The 21,448-nt window shown below is 37.7% G+C and overlaps 1 protein-coding gene across 2 annotated transcripts in view; it reads right to left on the reverse strand.

Moving 5' to 3' along the window:
- The window catches only part of stk11ip (serine/threonine kinase 11 interacting protein), a 115,243-nt gene that overhangs the window by 22,093 nt on the left and 71,702 nt on the right, over positions 1 to 21,448 (reverse strand). Inside the window, exons 14-21 of one of the 2 annotated variants that reach the window (XM_051931349.1) lie at positions 20,610 to 21,020; positions 19,934 to 20,127; positions 19,629 to 19,739; positions 7,579 to 7,741; positions 5,396 to 5,517; positions 4,752 to 5,169; positions 4,461 to 4,573; positions 2,849 to 2,946 (exon numbers count right to left, since the gene is read on the reverse strand). In XM_051931349.1, the coding sequence (XP_051787309.1) occupies positions 2,849 to 2,946; positions 4,461 to 4,573; positions 4,752 to 5,169; positions 5,396 to 5,517; positions 7,579 to 7,741; positions 19,629 to 19,739; positions 19,934 to 20,127; positions 20,610 to 21,020 (1,630 nt within the window). Of the gene's footprint in view, positions 1 to 2,848; positions 2,947 to 4,460; positions 4,574 to 4,751; positions 5,170 to 5,395; positions 5,518 to 7,578; positions 7,742 to 19,628; positions 19,740 to 19,933; positions 20,131 to 20,609; positions 21,021 to 21,448 lie in introns of both variants that reach the window. The other variant, XM_028807570.2, reaches the window with a different exon arrangement.

Below are 21,448 nucleotides of genomic sequence, written 5' to 3' on the forward strand. Positions count from 1 at the left end.
CATTCCACTTCCAAACATAATAAGAATTGCTTTACAAAAAGGAGTACACCAAATATTTTTGCAAGTCAGCAAAACTAAATTCAAAGCACATGTACACTTGCCCCCATTATGAAACCCCCACTGCTTGAGTGGTTAAGAATGCAAAAAAGGATATCACATATAAGAGGATAACAATTTGACATCACACAGCAAAATAAGAAGGGATAAACAGACAAAGAAAAAGTAGTGAAAGGTAAAGCGATTATGTGGGAATTTACATTAGAAAGGTTAATGTGTGATTAAGGTCCTAAGTGTTCTGGGCATTCAGTTCAATACTGTAGATATTTAGGAAACCCTATAGATTAGAAATGTTAAGTTTTAAAGAGTTTGAAAAATCAATCACTTATCTTTGCTTTTTCATGTTACTGTATTAAAAAATGTAATCTTAATATTTCAAAGTGGGATTTCAGTAAACACAAACCACTTTAAAAAAATCAAAAAGAAACAGAGAATCTATAGATCCTTTGATATGAATTATAATTTAAAAACAAGCTCACATAATTATCATCCAAGAATAATTCAGTAACTGGTTGAAGCGGAAACTGTACCCAGGCATCGCAAAAGCAAGTCACTACCAACTTTGCATAGCTGCACAATGCAACCTTTGCTCATTTCCTCGGTAAAACTGGTCTGTCTTACTAATGCTGGACTGGGGTAGAGTGAATATAAAAAGTCTACACACCCCTGGCAAAAATCACAGATTTCGTATAATAAAAAAATGAAACCAAGATATATCCTGTCAGAACTTACTCCACCTTTATTGAAAAATTACAATCTACACAAAGAAGGTGAAAACATATCAAAACTGTTTAGTAAAAAAAGGGGAAAAAAAACCACACACACAAAAAACCTTGTTGCAATTGTGCGCATACCCTTTAATAATTAAGGATGTGGCAGAATTCAGAATTAACCAGTCACAATAAGTCTCACCCCAAACAGTAGTTCGTATACACCTGACATCAACTAAAGTGGCTCTGATTGAGCTCAGATAAAGTTTGGCAGGTCTTGTAGGATTATTCTGATATCCTCTTGGTTGCAACATACTTCAAAAGCCATGGTCCACAAAGAGCTTTTAAAACATAGAAGGTATCAATCAGGACAGGGTTACAAAAAGGTATCCAAAGCATTAAACATCCCATGGAGCATAGTGAAAACAGTCATCAGCAAGTGTAGAAAATATGGCTCAACTGTGACTCTACCAAGATCAGGACATCCATTCAAAAATTGATGAAAACACAAGGAGAAAACTGGTCAGGGAAGCCACCAAGAGGACTACAGCTACAATAAAGGAGCTGCAGGATTTCCTGGCAAGTACTGGTTGTTCCCTACATGTGACAATCCGTCATATTCTTCATGTGTCTGGGTTGTGGGATATGGTAGTAAGACAAAAAAAAGCCTTCTCTCACAAAGAATAACATCCAAGCCTAGCCAAGCTAAACTTTGCAAAACGGCATACCCAGTTTCCCACAACCATGTGGAAAAGTGTATTATGGTCTGATGAGACCAAAGTTGAAACTATTTGGCCATACTTTCAAAAGGTATGTTTGGCACGAAAAACAACACAGCACATCATCACCAGCTGGAACTGGGTCTTTAGTCAAGGCGGATAGAATCATGAATAGCTCCAAGAATAGCTCCAAGTATCAGTAAATTTTGACACAAAACCTTCAAGCATCTGCTAGGAGGCTGAAGAGGAGGAGGAACTACACCTTTCAGCATGACAACGACCCAAAGCATACATCAAAACCAACAAAGCAATGGCTTCATCAAAGGAGGATCAATGTTCTGGAACGATCCAGCCACAGTGCAGACCTTAAACCAGTTGAAAATCTGTGGGGTGACCTGAGGAGCATGGTGCACAGGAGATGACCTTGTAATTTGATAGATCCAGAGATTTTTTGTAAGGAAGAGTAGGCAAGAAAAAAGGCCAGATTAGCCAAATTGATAAACTCTTTCCACAATGACTGAGTGATATAATAAAATTAAGAGGTGAATCAACTATGTGCACACTAAAGCATCCAGGTTTTTATATGATTTTTTTTTTCCCCCACTAAATAGTTTCTGATTTATTTTCACCTTCTATGTATTGATTGCAATTTTGCAATAAACATGGAATAAGCTAGACAGGACCCTGTTTTTTTCTTAGAAGATTACTAGTGTGGAGATGGAGAAGATCAATTTGGATCTCATTTTATCTTAGAATATTTTTAATTCTTTGAAAGAATCTCACACACTACTACTGGCAAACTACAATGCAAAGTTTGTTTTTTCTTTTAAACTATGGCTTTTGTTCTGCCTCTCACTCCTGAACTTCAAATCTGTGTGTGCACTGTATGCACAGTTTCTGCTTTGTTGGTTGTGGAAGAAGGTACTTTTAAAAGTGCAGCCACAAGGCTCTTTGTGGTATCCATAACAACGTGGGAAGACGCACCATTGTACACAGACTCAAAATTGTACCATACTTAAAAAAAAAAAATCTAATCTATCCCACAACAAATGTTACATCAAAAAGAAATAGATTTAAAAGGTTAAAAGTTTTTCTTCCCCTATGTTGCAATGCTTATTATGGGTATACTTTAAAATTCTGAATAAAGGATGTTGATTTTGTAATGTTATTATACCTTCAGTATTACTTTTGGGAGGATGTTTTGGTGCTTTGTTTCCTTTTCATTCTTATTGATTACATTTCTTGTATTTTTACATCTGGCAGATTCTACAATAACACAATAAGTTTCGAAATGCCCCAAGGGGTTATATTTACTCTTTCAAGATGGAGCAATTAAAAATAAATTCAAACATCAGGTCTTACTGTATTATTGACGTGATCTCCAAAATATACATCAATTTGTTAGACACCACAAACAACGCCAGAAACTCTTCAGGATCTCCATATTTTACTGTTGACAACTGTAGAAAAACAACAGATTGTTATACAAAGTAATGCAGAAAACACAGATTAGAATCCTTTGTCATTAATATACTTAGGGTAAGCCACCAGAAAAACAACTTTTAAGGATTCTTTGAGGGTGCAACGATGCATTCAGTATTAAATATAAAACACATCTTTAACCTAGCACTCCATATTTTTCAACATCACCATGTGATAAAATATTTCTGTAAAAGTTAAGGCTATTAAAGTTGACAAAAGCTTTTTGTGCATTAGGATTACAGTAGAAGATACTGTATTTTAATGTATAATTTGTAGTTTACCTGTGTGCCTTTTACAGGGCTCTGAGCCTATACACAGTAAAGAGCACTATGCAAAAATAAATTGGTAATTGTTCTGCGTGACACCACAATGTTACAGGTTTTTGATGATAAGCTTGGCAACATTTATTCTCACCCACAAGGTAAAGTAGGAAACTATTAAAACAGTCCAGAGCATACATGAAAGACTACAAGGAAATGGCTGTTGAGGAAGCAATTCTTTGCCCATAATTCATTTCCTGTCATCGTCCTCTTTTCTACCCAAGTTACCTTCACTGTAGGTTTAGAATATCTGCACTGTTTGCCATACTTTCTAATGGTATGTAATACGATAGCTATTTGGAATATGAGGGAGGTGGAGTATGACTGCAAATGTCACTATCTGTATATAATTTAGCACATCACAAAACCTCTATACTACATATTTCTTAACCCACAAATGAAGTAGATGAATTCACAAATGGAAGTGCTGCTCAGGCACTTTCCAGCTGGCTAATGTAAAAGTGAAGATTTCTTAAGGTATCCTCTCACAGCAGCTTTTAGAGGCAAGGCGTCAACATAATAACAATGGCATACGTCACGTATTAGTAAAAAGTCTGAAATATGCAAACCAATTGCTAAATGCTAATATCAAAATTACACATCCATTTTTGTGGTCACATATGGCATAACTGCAATTATAATACCCTTAAGCAGGTTTTAATATTAAATTTCATGGCATTACCATTCTTTAGCTTTATTAAAGTTAAAAAGAAGTGTGGAAAAATGAGGAGGAAAAAACACTTGCAAAAACTAGAATGTACACTTTGAGCCTGGCCCCTAAAATGTTGAGAAGTAACTATGAATGGTATGACATTTAAACCATATCAGCAAACATACATTCAACTGTAATCTCAAAGCAGCAACTGTTTTGAAAAGATAGTGATGATTTTCTGTGCTATAATATAGTAAAATCATTAGCTAATAGGTTTTTTTGTCATCTAAGGCAAGATATCACAGGAGCAGCTTCTCAGGATTATATAATTTTCATCTAGAAAAAGCTGCAAATATTAATCAATTTTCAGTCTATTACAAGCTCTTAAAAGCTTATATCTAGGAGATGCACTGTGACAAATAAAACTGAAGGTGCTTTAATATTTTAAAAATATTTGCTTGCACTAGATCATCTAATGTAGGAATTAAATGACAACAAGATGTAATTTCTTTCAATTCACCTTAAGGAAACACTGCAGGTCCTCCAAATTGTCTTCAAAAACTTCAACATCAAAAAATAACTGAAGACGATGATCCACTGTCTGAAAATTCTCTGGAAACAAGTTGTACTGAGCTAAAACACAAAGTAGGAGATTAATTACACAAAATTGCAGTTAAAGCAGCTGAACTAAAACATTCAAAATGTTAAAAATAAATGTTCCGCTAAGGAAATTTGAAATTCTGGATTTAATTATTTTACTTAGTATTATTTTTAAACTGGAACTTTAATGAGTTCATGTTTGGTCACTCACTGATACAGGACTCTTCCCAACTGTCAGAAGACACTTTTGGTGCTAGCTGTGGATTGTAGCTGTAACTCCCAGCCAGGCTATCAGCTTTTGACTGAACTCCTCCTAATTCCAGCCCAGATGAAAAGAATCCATTTTTTTGTATTGGCACTGTATGGTCAGCACTGTGAGAAATCAAAGTAGCAGAATCCAATATGTCCAAAGAAGGTAAAGTGTTAATGTTCATTCCATTCCCTTTCACGGTTTCTATTTCAGTCTCTCCTGAATCAAATATCTGTGCTTTTCCTGAAAAAAAAGAATCTGTTTGGAAACTAGAAAGGATGCTCTCTTCGTGTACTTCTGAAGATTTGTCCACAATCCCTGTGTCACTTGAGAGAGACAAGTTGCTATGCGGGCTACTGCTGTTTGGAGAATCAGCAACCTAGAACATTATGAAAGGGAGAAAAGATGAAGTCACTTATCTAATAAACTAACAAAACCATTATGGGAAGATTCTTTTTAATATTACAAACACTAATATGTAAATGTAATCACTCAAAATTTATTTTAAGATATTAACCGTATTGTATTTCAAGGTGAAAGAAAAATATTTGTGTGTTGACCTGACAATGTCGGATTCTGTTATTACATAAGAAGCTAGAATTCACCTGTGGAACCTTTGGAATTGGACTGCTTGTACGCTGCTGATGGATTTGAGTTGGAAGTTGAACCACATGATCACTGGTGCAAGCTGGGCAGACAGCTTTGATTGATGTATCATTCCCTGAAACTAGAAGACAAGCAAAGCAAATGCTTACAGTTATTTATTTAAATAAGCATTATTCACAAATTGTGATTTATTCAGCTATGACTAATTTTAAAACTGAAAGCAAAATGACACTAATATTTCTATGTGAACAAATTGTTTTTAATGAACACATGAATGAAAATAATCAAAAACTGTTTCTCAAAAAAGAAACAGTACAAAACAGAAAATAGCATCACTCCCCAATCCCAATCCTTTGAGAAAACATTTTAAATCGAAAAGGGTGAAAGGACCCCTTAAAGTCTGAGTGACTGTCAGAGAGGGCAGGAGACAATAACCAGAACTAAGTGGGGCTTGGGGGAATGAAAGGTAAGGGGATTGAGTTACCATCACCACTGGCCACCAGAAAGGAAGTAGCGCACATTCTAGATAACAGATAATCATGTGTTGATGTTGGGGCCAAATAACCTATTAATCTGCAAAAGCGCGAATTCAAGAAGAATTAAATTATAGAAACACAAGAAAGAGAATTAAGAACTTTGAGATGCGAGGTGCCAATTCGGCTGTGGTATACCTAAATTATCCTCTGCTGGATTGGAATGTGAGAAAGCACAGAAAGGTTGACGAGAAGGAAAGAATCAGTTGAGAAAGGAATTTTGACAGAAAACAAGAGAATTTATGAGATAGACCAGTGGTTCCCAAACTTGACCTCCTGGGGCTGCAAGTTTTTGTTCCAACCAACTTCTGTTTTTTAACTCCTAGCCTATTATTAAGTGTGTTGTTATTTCCCAGTTTCTGTGTTGTGGGGTGAATGAAGAAATTACAAAATTAAGTGTGTTAATACATTTCAATAAAATTAAGCAGTTATATGTGGATTATTTATTTATTTTACTTTTTATAAATGTTCATCCTGATTTCTATTTTGCATTTCCATTACCGACTACTGGGTCTGACGGTGTAGCAGTTGCAGTCTTTCCTCATTTAGTGTTGTTCACCTGGGCGTCTGCTTTGCTTGTTAATAATTGTATTATTAGGATACAAAATAAGGGAAAAATAAGACTTAAGCATTTAAAGCTTTAGCAAAAAATAGAATATTTCTAAATGTCTTCTACTGTAAAAATGATACTACTGTACTTTTCTAAATGCAGCATAAGAGAAGAGAAAAAAGACCAACTAACTAAATTAGATCAATTGTTATTACTTATTGTTACTCTGGTTGGAACAAAAATCTGCAGCCACAGGGGATCCCAGGACCAAGTTTAGGAACTACTAAGATTGACAGTTCGAAACAAAGAACTAATAGGTGACAGAGGGAGAGTTCCAGAACAAGTGGAGGAATGTTCTGGGAACATTTAGGAAACAGGAGTAGAAAAAAGTGGTGCAAAACATTTATGAAGGGTAAAATATAAATGATGAACAAAGTTAAACCTAGGATACTGGTGATGTTCTTGCAGAACATGTGAAGGCAGAATAAGAAACATGGTCCCCTATTAGAATGCAAAGTTAGGGTTTTATAGGATGATTTGTGCCAATGGAGATCAGCAAGGATGTCTGTCTAGGACCTCACTGGCTTGAGGGTATAGGCATAGGCTCAATTATATAATACCAAGCTTAAAGGAACATAACAGAAAAAAATGATCACTCGTGGATGAAGTATTCTATTAATAGATTTATAGTGTCATGATTTTATATTAGACTGAAATTGGCTCTGTTTTATGACAATATACGTGACCATGTACATAAACAATATATGGCTTTATTATTTTTGTCACTGCATTATAGCTTGTACTCAAGTGAAGAGCACTATATAAAAATAAACTGAGTGGACTATACCATTATTTTCCATGGCACCATAATGGGTATTTGTATGACACTAAGCAGCATAATATATAGTAAACACCCCTCCTAAAGGTGGAGTAAAAAAAATGCTTTCCCTGTCTCTCTTTAACAGCTACCACACTTCTATAATGATGATGATTAGAAGCATTTTTGATTACCTTTAATTTTTAAAACACTTTTACATAATACACAATAAAGAAAGAGAGCCCTAAATATAAAGGAAAGATAACACGCATAACAAATTACCTCCCATTTCTCCTCTTGTTAGAGGCACCATTTGTTTATTTTCTTTGGGTAGTGAAAAGTCCAACTTGCACTTCAGACACTGCAGTGTTACTGACTTTGGTGCTAATTCTGCTGCCTTTTGCAAATTTTCCTTAATAATATTACTGAACAGTTCCATCAAAGACTGGAATGCAAAATGAAAACAAAATTAAAGAGAAAAGTGTTGTGCAGAAAAATTCTTACTTCTCAAAACAGATAAACAATCTCACTAAAACAACAGCGAGAATGCAAAAAACATGCAAGAAATTGTAGTTTCAAAATTGTCAAATCAAATCATAAATAATCAAACCAAAAATATAAGAAGGTGAGATTATGGGCATTTATTTAATCAAACATTTATCAGACCTGCTTACTCTAACCATACAACTGTATATAAACACCAAGTGCTTCTCTCAGCAATTGCTAGGATATACCTTTCAACACAGTAAACTGTAACAAAAAGTAGTCAGGATAGAAAATGTGTATTTAAATGGAATACATTTCTTTATCATGTTTACATTCCACAGCCAAGGGCCTAGTACATTCAGAGCCATTCCACTCGTGGAAATACACTTGACCCTCATTCTTAACCTTGTGGGTGGAAAGCCCATATATTACATTGTAGTTTCATGTAGCTTTTTTAACATTTTTTTTTACAAGGCTACCAGGTATTTGTGGACAACAAATATCCCCAAAGACGAGCCTTAAGCCTTTTCTGGACCAGGCTATCTTAGATTTCAGATGAATTATCATGAGGGTCAATCTTTGTCTGGCACCTGTCACTAGACAATTTTGTCATAGAATACCCAATTAAGACAATATAACTCAAAAGATCTTTGGGACACAACAAGGTTATTCACAATGACAAAGTCACCACCCTGGTGGCAGTAAAGAGGGAATGAAGTCTTCAGAAGAAGCTTTGAATTTACATGTCAGTACAAATAACCAAACCTCATTTATGGCCAAAAGCCCTGGGTAGTGACCAAAAGAAGAAAACAGGAGTACAAGTAGTCATAAATGAGGTTTCTGTTCGGGTGTACTGGGTTCACTCTTCTTGATCACATAAGGAGTTCATCTGTACAGTAGGACATCATAATAGAACCTTATTTCTGAGGATTGAGGGGAGCAAGTAGAGGTGGTTTCAGTACATAGTTGTGATACCACTGAGCATCTCTCATCAGGCATACAGGGCTTATACGCTGGAAGAAGACCAGGAGCACACCAATGACATGCTGAAGGACTTGTATCGCTCAATTGGCCAGGGAGCAAAAATCTAATTCTACATGAGGCACATTAGGAATATGATGGGCAAATGTTTGCCTGGTCAGGTCACTTGCTTACTTTCCACTGAGACCAGCATGAGAAAAAGTAGAACAAAAATTATTCATCTTTTTTTTATTCAATAGAAAAGTAAAACAAGCAATATACAGAAGCCATGTGTGAAAAGGTAACACTCCCCATGATTCGACAGCTTGTAGAACCACCTTCAGCAGTAATAAGGTCAGGTAAAAATCTATTTCTTCAAGTTAGCAGCTTCTATCATTATGCAGTGGGAATTCCAAACTGCTTAAGTACTTCTTTAGATCACAGATGTTTGTCCTTCTTTAAGGTCTTACTACAGTTCAGGGGTTTGGAGTTGACATGGCCTATTTAAAACTCTTAACTTTCCTATTTGAGCCATGTGAATTTCCCCTTGGGATTAATAAAGTATCTATCTATCTACAGTGTTGTATGATTCAACCCTGCCCAAGCTTTAGCTGACAGACAGAACGTCACTCATATTCCTCTACAATACTCTGATATACAAAAGGGTTTAGGATTGGCTCAGTGATCACAAGGCATCAGGCACTGTAGCTACACAACAGACTTAGATCATCACCCCTCTACTTCTGCAAATGAAGGTTGATGCGAGGTTCAGGTGTTAGGTGGTGTGGCGTAGTGATTAAGGCTTTGGACTTCAAACTGTGAGGTTGTGCGTTCAAATCACGCTACTGACAATTTGTGACCATGAGCAAGTCACTTGACCAGCCTGTGTTCCAATTGGAAGACCAAAAACAAATGTAACCAATTGTAATATAAATGTTATAAGTTGCCTGAATCAGCCAAATAAAGTTCTCATGGTGATATACTATGTTTGGTTTTCACTTTTGAACTATCCAGAAGACCTGTGATTCATAAAGTTTCAACTCTGGAAACCCAAGCTATGCTGTCATGTTATTTTTGGAGGAAAGGGGTTTTCTCCTGGCTACCCTTTGATGAAAGTAATCTATCTTCAGTCTTTTTCTGATAGTATAGTCAGGGGATGAAATATCTTATATATTGGCAGAGACCTGTAAATGCAGCTTTTAGGTTGTTTTTAATTTTTCAATGCATCATAAATAATAGTATTTGGGTGAATCTGGCAAAATGTCAACTTATGTGCCAACTGTCTGGAATGGTCTCCGTTTGTTACTAATCCTTGTTACTGTAGAGTCATGGACTTTAAATTGTAAGGAAATTACCATATATTAACTTTTCCTGACTGATAAGTGGTAAAAATTTGTGAGATTACTGCAAAGATCCTTTTCCTTGTCATGGTGCAACCACAAATCTGAACGCTCTGGAACAAGCTGTTAAAGGTTCTGCTTTTATATGGGGGTGGCAGAACTTCTAATTATCACTTTAACACTAGAATTACCAGAGCCTACGAAAAAACTCGTATATCCGGCCCACCTTAAATCGCTTCTTAAATCCGTTCACACCTCTCCGCCAGCATCCTCTGTCCTCTAAATGTGCTGACAAAAGACAAGCTGCCAGCAGCCGGCTATTCCATCCCCCCACCGACTTAGAACGTGAGCGAAGTTTTCCCAGCTCACGCCTTGATTGATTATGTGGGAGTGAAGTGGAGTTTTACAGTGGAAATAAGAGATCATTATTCTAAAGTAATCTGTGTAAACACATTGTTAAAACAGAAACTTTTTCATATTTTAGTAATAAATGTTACAAAATGTAGTGGGCATAAACTATAGAATATATAAAGCCCGAGTTCCAAAGATCAAATAAACACTTTCACAAAAGCTTCAAGAATGATTCAACAGCTTCCGTGGCGTAGCGCGCTAAGATTTGCCTCTTAGCGCAGAGCAGCTTTTCCTTGCCTCACAGACCGGAGTTCGATTCCCCGCTGGGGATGAAGTGTTGCTTTTTTTTTTTCTTTTCTTTTTAACCTCAAACGGACATAAAATTTATACATTGGTATGCACTGTCAGTTACTGAGATCGTTATATTTTCATGTGGGATGCTCCTTTTCAAATATTTTTTTAACAATTGAGACTGCAATTAACAGGAACAACTGTCCTTATAACTTATTTTTAAGATCCATAACACACAGACAGACAGAGCACTGAATAATAGAGAGACAGACAGGCAGAGAAGTCACTAGATATATAAATAAACAGGGAAGCCACGTGTACTGAAAGAAAAAAAGAACAACATGTGCGTTGTCCCTGACTCTCTAAGTAAGATCGGGGGAGGGGTGATGTTAGCGCGCCTGCGCTTATTCAGTGCAGCAGTGCAACATTCACTTGTTGTGCCAGTTTACGTGTCTATTTCCTTCTGGCCATCCGTTCCTGAATATCTGCTACGAATGCAGGTGTATGAACAGATGGGGCCCGATTCTTTTTGTAGTTTGCAACTGACCCAGGCTTATGCCACTTCTTCATCAACTTGTTGATACTGCTCTTTGCTGGTAGGTTTATGCCAAGAAACTTCTGTGCAAAAATATCCTGCATTTCCTTAAAAGAACCAGTAGACACATACGCCTCCACTATTCCAATCCTCTGTTGCAGAGAATACATCTTTCGGATCTCTTTCACGCACATCTGTACCCACTGGCTCACAGCTTCCTTACTAATGCACAGCTGGGGCTGCTGACCCCATCGCGACAAAAAGGCTCCGTGATCGCGACGGCACCCGCCTATATAACAGCTTGAGCCAGCCAGTCGAAGATGGTTCGGTTTTCCATGTGCCACCCTGTACATTAATATGGTACCAAGCACAAGGCAGGATAAGTATACTGAGATGATGTCTTTTAAGAAGAAGCCATATTCCTAAGGGTAAAACGTTATTGCAAAGGAAAGCAAGCACTGAGGGAGTGCGCAGAGGTAGTCTTCTTTTAAAATGGCGAAATGTTATAGTATTGGCATTTTTTTTGGTCAGAAATTAAAAGTATTATTTTACAATATGTGTGTAATCAAGATGTGGATCAATGCTCGATGTCTTGCTTGGCTGAAAAAATTGACATATTTGGAAGGTTTTTTAGCTTTTAATTTCTGGTGGTGCTCTGTGCCTAATAGCTTCTTTTATAAAAAGCCAAGGTGGACACAACATTTTTTTTAAATCTATAGAAAATGCTTAACTTTACAACACAATTTCACATACATATACTATACACTATTTACAGTGCATCCGGAAAGTATTCACAGCGCATCACTTTTACCACATTTTGTTATGTTACAGCCTTATTCCAAAATGGATTAAATTCATTTTTTTCCTCAGAATTCTACACACAACACCCCATAATGACAATGTGAAAAAAGTTTACTTGAGGTTTTTGCAAATTTATTAAAAATAAAAAAAAAAAACAGAAATCGCATGTACATAAGTATTCACAGCCTTTGCTCAATACTTTGTCGATGCACCTTTGGTAGCAATTACAGCCTCAAGTCTTTTTGAATATGATGCTACAAGCTTGGCACACCTATCCTTGGCCAGTTTCGCCCATTCCTCTTTGCAGCACCTCTCAAGCTCCACAAGGTTGGATGGGAAGTGTCGGTGCACAGCCATTTTAAGATCTCTAAAGAGATGTTCAATCGGATTCAAGTCTGGGCACTGGCTGGGCCACTCAAAGACATTCACAGAGTTGTCCTGAAGCCACTCCTTTGATATCTTGGCTGTGTGCTTAGGGTCGTTGTCCTGCTGAAAGATGAACCGTCGCCCCAATCTGAGGTCAAGAGCGCTCTGGAGCAGGTTTTCATCCAGGATGTCTCTGTACATTGCTGCAGTCATCTTTCCCTTTATCCTGACTAGTCTCCCAGTCCCTGCCGCTGAAAAACATCCCCACAGCATGATGATGCCACCACCATGCTTCACTGTAGGGATAGTATTGGCCTGGTGATGAGCGGTGCCTTGTTTCCTCCAAACATGACGTCTGGCATTTACACCAAAGAGTTCAATCTTTGTCTCATCAGACCAGAGAATTTTCTTTCTAATGGTCTGAGAGTCCTTCAGGTGCCTTTTGGCAAACTCCAGGTGGGCTGCCATGTGCCTTTTACTAAGGAGTGGCTTCCGTCTGGCCACTCTACCATACAGGCCTGATTGGTGGGTTGCTGCAGAGATGATTGTCAGAGCTCTAGAGCTCCTCTGTGGAGAGAGAACCTTCCAGAAGGACAGAGTGACCACCGGGTTCTTGGTCACCTCCCTGACTAAGGCCCTTCTCCCCCGATTGCTCAGTTTAGATGGCCGGCCAGCTCTAGGAAGAGTCCTGGTGGTTTCGAACTTCTTCCACTTACGGATGATGGAGGCCACTGTGCTCATTGGGACCTTCAAAGCAGCAGAACTTTTTCTGTAACCTTCCCCAGATTTGTGCCTCCAGACAATCCTGTCTTGGAGGTCTACAGACAATTCCTTTGACTTCATGCTTGGTTTGTGCTCCGACATGAACTGTCAACTGTGGGACCTTACATAGACAGGTGTGTGCCTTTCCAAATCATGTCCAATCAACTGAATTTACCACAGGTGGACTCCAATTAAGCTGCAGAAACATCTCAAGGATGATCAGGGAAAACAGGATGCACCTGAGCTCAATTTTGAGCTTCATGGCAAAGGCTGTGAATACTTATGTACATGTGCTTTCTCAATTTTTTAAATTTTTAATAAATTTGCAAAAACCTCAAGTAAACTTTTTTCATGTTGTCATTATGGGGTGTTGTGTGTAGAATTCTGAGGAAAAAAATGAATTTAATCCATTTTGGAATAAGGCTGTAACATAACAAAATGTGGAAATGTGAATACTTTCCGCATGCACTGTATATATTTTAAAAACATCAACTTGAAAAAACACTGCTCACACATAAATCAACTGTACAAAACAAGATGGAGCTCCTACACACCTTTGTAAATCTTACAGGCAACATCAATAGTGCACTGTAGTCAATACATTATGTGTCAAAACAACAATGATAGCAAAACAAACTAGAAGAATGCAAACTATTAACCAGAAACTGGAAATCATAACCAGTAAGCAATGTTACTGTCAATCACACTAACAGCTGTAGAACAATTTACAAAAACGTAATTAAAAACATGTCCTTTCCTAACCAGAGGTGCGGGGCTGCTCATCCTTTGTCTTATTATTGAATTTTTCACTTCTAGTGAGCTGTAGTTAAGTATTGTGGAGGATTGCCGGCTTTCCAGTCCGGCCCTCACCCCCAGGCTGCTAGGAGGAGCCCTCCGGACAGCATATTGGTGCCCCGAGTTCCAGCAGGGCCTCATGGACTCTGTAGTTTTTATACACAGCCCTGCTGGATACCTTGGGGGCCGCCAGGAGTCGCTGCGAAGGGCCTCATGGACTCTTTTATGCCCTATAACCCGGGAGTGCATCTCAGTCACGTGACTGGAAGAAGCGATGTGCTCCCGGGATGAAGAAAAGGACTGTTTGCCCTGACCCGGAAGGAAAACGGACTTGTGGGTTTGGCTTGGAGCCACTTCCGGGTCAGGGGCTATAAAAGGACTCTGGGAAGCCCAGAACACTGAGCTGAGCTGGGAGGTAGGGTGGCGACGTGTCTGGGCGAGGAGGTATTGGTTTAAAGAAGAGAATATTGTAGTTAATGAGTGTGGAGTGGAGGGTGCTTTGTGAACAGTATAATAGCAAAATAAAATATTATTGTACTTTCACCTGGTCGGAAGAGTGGTACCTGAGGGTTCGAGAGGTGGACACAAGCCTCATCTGTTACAGTATATACACTGCAAAAGATCACTGTGTGTCTGCTTTAAAATCACAGGAAATCTAACTAATTATATGTGTGTTCTGAAATAATGTGACTGGTGACTGCATAGTGCACCAAGTGATGTACAGATGTGAAATCACTGCAGTGATAAAGTAGTCATGTTTAAAAGTTGGAACAATTACTTTTAATTAATTAGCTGGGCCATCTACACTGAGGGCATAAACAGGACTATACATTTAATTACACTTCTAATGTACCTTACTGAATAACTCTGAAATCCTCTAAGCATGTTGTGTGTCAATGTTGTACTTTTCAGGGAAGACATGCAGACTCAAAAAAAAAAAAGCCTTCCCTTTAATCCCTGCCAAAATGTGTTCATTCTGCCTATTGTTTAAAAACAGTATTTTCATTGTTCTGAAGGTTCCTTCTGTCACACTATATTAGGCCCTTAGGTTTGCTTATTAATGATTATAATGCATAGTAAACACATTTATAATTTTAGTCAAATCTAACAAGTATAATAAAAACATTTAAAATAAAGATGTTTAATCAACATTAACATGAACTCACCTATCATTATTTTAATGTGAACTATAGGCTTGGTTTTGACTGTCAAGATGATTAATGTCAGAGTCCGTGTTTGGCAAGGCCAGTCATAATAGGTAACTGCACATCGGTGACGCTGGTTATGGTTGGAGATTTGAGGTGTTTCAGTCTTAGATAGATATAGGGGCTTCTTAAAATGGTTGTCACTTTGAGTGTATGTTGTTTAAGATCTTGGTAAGTCTCAGAGGTAAAAATGAACCAGAAGGCTTAATTTGAAAGAGTCTTTAAGAATATCACAGTTTTGAAGTTCAGCAAGTTCCATATGGTAAATCAGGTTAAAAGCTTTAATGTTAGCATCAAACAGGTTCTATAAAACTCCTATGCCTTTTGTGTGGACATAAAGCTCTCAAAATCTGATTTGAAACTCACTCTGCAACATTTCCAGTGCCTCCACACATTTTATGACTGGAAATAAAACAGTTGGTTTCTCTGCTGATAGCTTCTGAGTAGTAGAGAGATGGCAGAGGATTTCCTCAACGTGTTTAATTAGGAAGACTTGCTTCACTTTAGATATTTTCACATGTAAATGCACATTACAGATGAGCCTCCCTTTCCCTTGAAGCTGCACATTGAGCCCATTGAGTAGCTCTGTTGCATCCAATAGAAAAGTAAGGTGCCATTTTTCTAGACCACAATGTTTTTGATCTCTGGAAATAAAATCTGATCAAATCTGACACCTGACTCAGCTAGCAGATGTCAACTCCTGAAATTGTAAGTGGTTAAATATGTTCATTCTGATAAAGCTAATTCAGGACACCATAACTTTCTTTACATTGACTCACCTCACTGATTTGCAGCACAGTGCTTGCTGGTGAATAAGGCAATGTATGGCAATTGGACATGAATGTTCACATTTGTTCATCTTTCTGGTGATGGGCGCAACCATTCCATTCAAAGAACCTATCGTACTCTGAGCTCCATCATTCTCTTGAATGTTTATAGTACAGGAAGTTCCTCTGCGATTCTGAACTCATCAAATGTTCCCCAAATAAAAATTCTAAGTTGTGAAGTGTCATAAGCATTGTTGCTTTCATCAAATGCCAGTGAAAACAAGCAAAGATGTTTTGATTTATTTTTCAAATGCAGATGTAATCTGCCTCTCATTTCTTCAGTCCTCTGTGTAATTGTTGGTCAACAAAGACTCACTGCACTAAATAATTCTGCATTCTCTGGGCAAATCTCCTTGGCAACAGAAAAGAGGAATTCTTTGACAGACTGTCTGACTGCAAATGGCTTACTGGTGCTAGCTACTAACTTGGCAACTTGAAAACTGGCTTGCATTGACAACAAGTTTAGCTGTATCTGCTTTAAAAAGGCATTTTGCTAATTTGTCAATTCATTTTATTGTTTTGATATTTTGTCTGAACTGCACTACCAGACAATTGTAATCGTCTTTAATCCTGCTGCTGTATAGCTAAGTTTTTAATAGGGGATCGTGAGAAATCCCATACAGAATTAATTACAAAAACAGTACTGTACGAAATCTGCTCTATATTGAAATAAAGTCCAGCAATGGACCTTTGGGCAACAAATTTCTTTACCTAATTTTGCTGTGCTTAACATATGGCGCCATCAGTGGTAAAGCACTAGAACTATCTGATTCTTTGTAGACAACAAAAAAAAAAAAAAATAATGCAGTTTGCACTTCTAAATGAAGCAGCTCCACTTGGGTGTTTACTTGTTCTCCCCATGTGTATGTGGACTGAGTGTGTGTAACTTCAGATATTCTTTTATATGTAGATGCTAGACGTGTGACATTAAGCACTCTCAATTTCTAAAATCTGTTTATTCCTACATTTGGTGTTAAATTAAATCTTCCGAGTTTAGGCTTACAGGGAGCTCCTCAGGTTTCGCATGTTGCTTATTAAGAGAATAATCTAAAATGTTACTCTAACAGACGTTCAATATTTAATGTAAATAATATACTTGTGGAAATGCACTATATACTTGGAAATACGTCAATCTCTTTTCTGCTTGTTATTGTTAATAGCATTGTTTAACTCATGTAGTTACTTCAACCACATATTTATTAAAAGTCTGTTTTCTTCAGGGAATTCTTAAAGTTTTAAAATGGGTAGATGACATATAGTCATCATCAGGAAATAATGTTTTGACCGACAAAATTACATTTAGCAATTATTTTATAGAATAAAGAGTACGAGGGTCTTCACTCGCCCACCCCACTAGCCTGTGCTACGTGCCAGCCACTTCGCGTCTCTTCCGCTCGCGTATGTGGATTTCACTTTCACCAAACAACAAATATTTAAATTCTCGTGGATATGCCTCTTCACTGGGAAGAAACACTACTTTTTCCTGATGGCAACGCGAATTAGACGATCTACAAACCTCAGACTTAAAGTTTAAATTTGAAAAATATATTCGATCTCTTTTCGCTGTTATTTCACCGAGTAAGAATTTCCGTTTGTTTGCACTAATGCGATCTTTCCTATCATTTTTTTGAGATTTTCGAATTTTAGTACTTTCATTACCTCTAACCTGCTCTGCATGTGTATCGGGCCAACGTTTTTTGAATTCTTTACGACGTTCTACTTTGTCATCTACTCTTTGTCTTTTATTTTCAGCCCCAGGCGTGGTTAAATCTCTTTGCACAAAATCTCGTCTCGCAAGACGTTAAAGTATCTCTCTGAAAAAGTCACGTCTCGTCTCGTCCCAGGCTAAAAAGTCTCGTCTTGTCCCAGGATTTTTCTATTATAATAGAGAGATAGGATACTCTTCCATCCCTGCTGCTTTTAAAGATTTGCTTTGTTGGTTGGCTCTCCTCTCTTTCGTTTGGGTGGAGGATGAATTTTGGTTTGTTAAGTTTGACTTGATTGCATGGAATGTTATTTGCTTTTAATTAAAATCAATTAAAAAGAGATCTGCTTTCATCTTGATGTTGAAATATTTAAGTTTATCAGTATTAAAAAGCCAAATTAAATACACTGTGATGTTATATAACAACAAAATTTAAAAATTTTTAAGTGGTTAATACTTTCAATAAGAACTGCATATACAGTACTCCCTCGCTATATCGCGCTTCGACTTTCACGGCTTCACTCTATCGCGGATTTTATATGTAAGCATATTTAAATATATATCGCAGATTTTTCGCTGGTTTGTGGGTTTCAGTGGACAATGGGTCTTTTAATTTCTGATACATGCTTCCTCAGTTGGTTTGCTCAGTTGATTTCATACAAGGGACGCTATTGGCAGATGGCTGAGAAGCTACCCAATCAGAGCACGTATTACGTATTAAATAAAACTCCTCAAATATATTGTTAGCACGGGGGCTGTTCGCACCCCTAGAGGATATGACTGCTCCTCAAAAAACGCTGAAAGATTACCTTCACATTGCTCCCTTCCTTGCTGGGCTTACTTGTGGCTGCTTTGTCAAGCGATATGCTTCCCGCACGGTGCTTCGCATACTTAAAAGATCAAACAGCACCTACTGATTTTTGATTGTTTGCTTTTCTCTCTCTCTCTCTCTTGCTCTGACATTCTCTGCTCCTGTCGGAGGGGGTGTGAGCAGGGGGGCTGTTCGCACCCCTAGACGATACGGATGTTCGTCTAAAAATGCTGAAAGATTACCTTCACATTGCTCCTTTCCTTGCAGCTGCTTTGTCAAGTGACATGCTTCCTGCACGGTGCTTCGCATACTTAAAAGAGCAAACAGCACCTATTGATTTTTGATTGTTTTCCTCTCTCTCTCTCTCTCTCTCTCTCTTCCTGACGGAGGGGTGTGAGCAGGGGGGCTGTTTGCACCCCGAGACGATAAGGACGCTCGTCTAAAAATGCTGAATGATTACCTTCACATTGCTCCCTTCCTTGCAGCTGCTTTGTTAAGTGACATGCTTCCCGCACGGTGCTTCGCATACTTAAAAGCTCGAACGGCACCTATTGGTTTTTGTTTGTTTGCTTCTCTCTCTCTCTCTCTGTGACGCGCACTCCTTTGAAGAGGAGGATATGTTTGCATTCTTTTAATTGTGAGACGGAACTGTCATCTCTGTCTTGTCATGGAGCACATTTAAACTTTTGAAAAAGAGATAAATGTTTGTTTGCAGTGTTTGAATAAAGTTCCTGTCTCTCTACAACCTCCTGTGTTTCTGTGCAAATCTGTGACCCAAGCATGACAATATAAAAACAACCATATAAACATATGATTTCTACTTCGCGGATTTTCACCTTTCGCGGGGGGTTGTGGAACGCAACCCACGTGATCGAGGAGGGATTACTGTACCACAAAGATAGATGCATGACATTGTTGCCCCCTTATTCTGGTCTTTTCTAATGGCGGGTACTAAAACGAAATTTGAGCAGTAGTAGGTTAGTAACAGAAATAAGCAAAAAGAACATGCTTTTTTCTCAAAAAAAAACAAAAAAAAAAAAAAAAAAAAAAAAAAAAAAAACTGTCCAGGTTCACACAGAATAGATAGCTGTACTTACCTGTAAGGCACACTTTGGATTTTCATCCAGTAGGATATATCGTCGTTTCCGACTGGGACGGCTTAGGTAACTAAAATGTAGTTCGAGGACAGGACGGTCCTCTTCCCTATCCTAAGAATAAGACAACAATTGAGCAGAGATGAAATAAAAAGTATTGAGAAGAGAGCAATAAACCAGAACAGCAACTGTTTAATTTGTGTCGTTGTTAAGGGAAATATTAATAAGGCTAATACCTATCACATTCATAAAAATTTGGTCTAAATAGCTTATTTGACTTTGTATCTTGTAATAACTTCAACATTCACCTTTTCTTTCCAGATGGCCTGAGAGGTACTGATGTCACTAAGGCGCTCCAACTCCAGCCTGTCAAGAACATGTGCACTTTTCAAATCAACCTCCACTGCGTAACGAGGAGTAACTCTCAGGAAGAGGCGTGTGTCATATGACTGGCTAGCCTCACTGCCTGATTCTATTCCAACAACAAGTGGGTGACAAAGGTCTACTGTGAAGAAAAAGGAGTCATATTAGTCACATAGTGGCTATGCTCACAAATAAAAAATAAATTAAAGGAGTGGAGTAAGGTGCACACGCACACAAAATCCATGATTCAAAGGCAAACCACTTTTAAAATATCAAATACTAAATAAAGCTATTAAGAAAACCAATGACCTTCTTCCTAATTAAAAATAAAAATACAGTTATTGACATGTAAACTATGAAAGTCAATGATAACTTTATGGTGTGTTCTCCATCATGCAGTAACGTATTTCCTTATATCTAATGATGTACTTATTAATAAACAATCATACATACTTACATGCTGTACATACATACATACATACATACATACATACATACATACATACAATGTATGGGTATCAAAATGCACTAAACAAAAAATGTATCCATAATATAACCATATCAAAATCAAGTCAGATTTGTTACTGTAGTAGAATGTTAAAATATAAAAACTCCAATTACCTTCTAACTCATCATAATCGTCCTCCTCCTTTATTACTGCATGTGCTCCAGTCGTTAGTTCTCTTTCAAAGTCTTGGATAGATTCTTCAAGAGTTGGCTCCTGCAACTCTTGAATGTTATCACCCTGGTTATGGCTTAACCCATCCCATTTCAAACTTGTGTCAGGATCTTCTAGAATATAACGTGATTCAAGAAGCTCTGGTGTTTTGGTGTTTGGTTCTGTTATTGGTTTGCTTAAGGTATCAGATTGGCTTTTGAAAGGTTGTGAAGGAAGAGGCGGCCCTGGTTCTGTCACAATAGAAATATCCTGATCACCTTCCAGATGGTGTTTGAAACGTAGCCAGTCCTCTCCCATCTGGTCTCGAAAGTTATCCATCTTCTCTATTGCCTTCTTGTGACGCAGGAATATTCCTAAAAGAGAACACAATATTAAATATTTTCATAAATTAAGGGACCAATTGATATATAGATTAAATTTTCTCAAGGGAAAATGTTTGCTTTTACTGAAGCTCAGGAATTAAAGAACAAAAACAACTCCCAAGAAACACAAACAAGAATTACAAAAAAGAAGAAACAGAAAATTTCCGAGTTGGCTAGTGATAAGACAGCCGTCACAGAAAGGCATTATTAAGGCATACTGCTGTAAATATATGGATGTTATTGGCCAAAAGCATTTAATGAAGTGTATGACAGACAGGATGTGCAGCATTGTTCATAATAACCATCAATCTTCATTCTCTTCTCCACTTCTACCTCCATGGGATCAAGAGAGCACATTAAGGAGCCTAACTCCTTAATCATCTTGTTGATTTAGTGGGCCTCTCTTGAAGTGACCTTGC

The sequence above is a fragment of the Erpetoichthys calabaricus genome, chromosome 8 (genome assembly GCF_900747795.2).
Source record: "Erpetoichthys calabaricus chromosome 8, fErpCal1.3, whole genome shotgun sequence".
NCBI classification, from domain to species: Eukaryota; Metazoa; Chordata; class Cladistia; order Polypteriformes; family Polypteridae; genus Erpetoichthys; species Erpetoichthys calabaricus.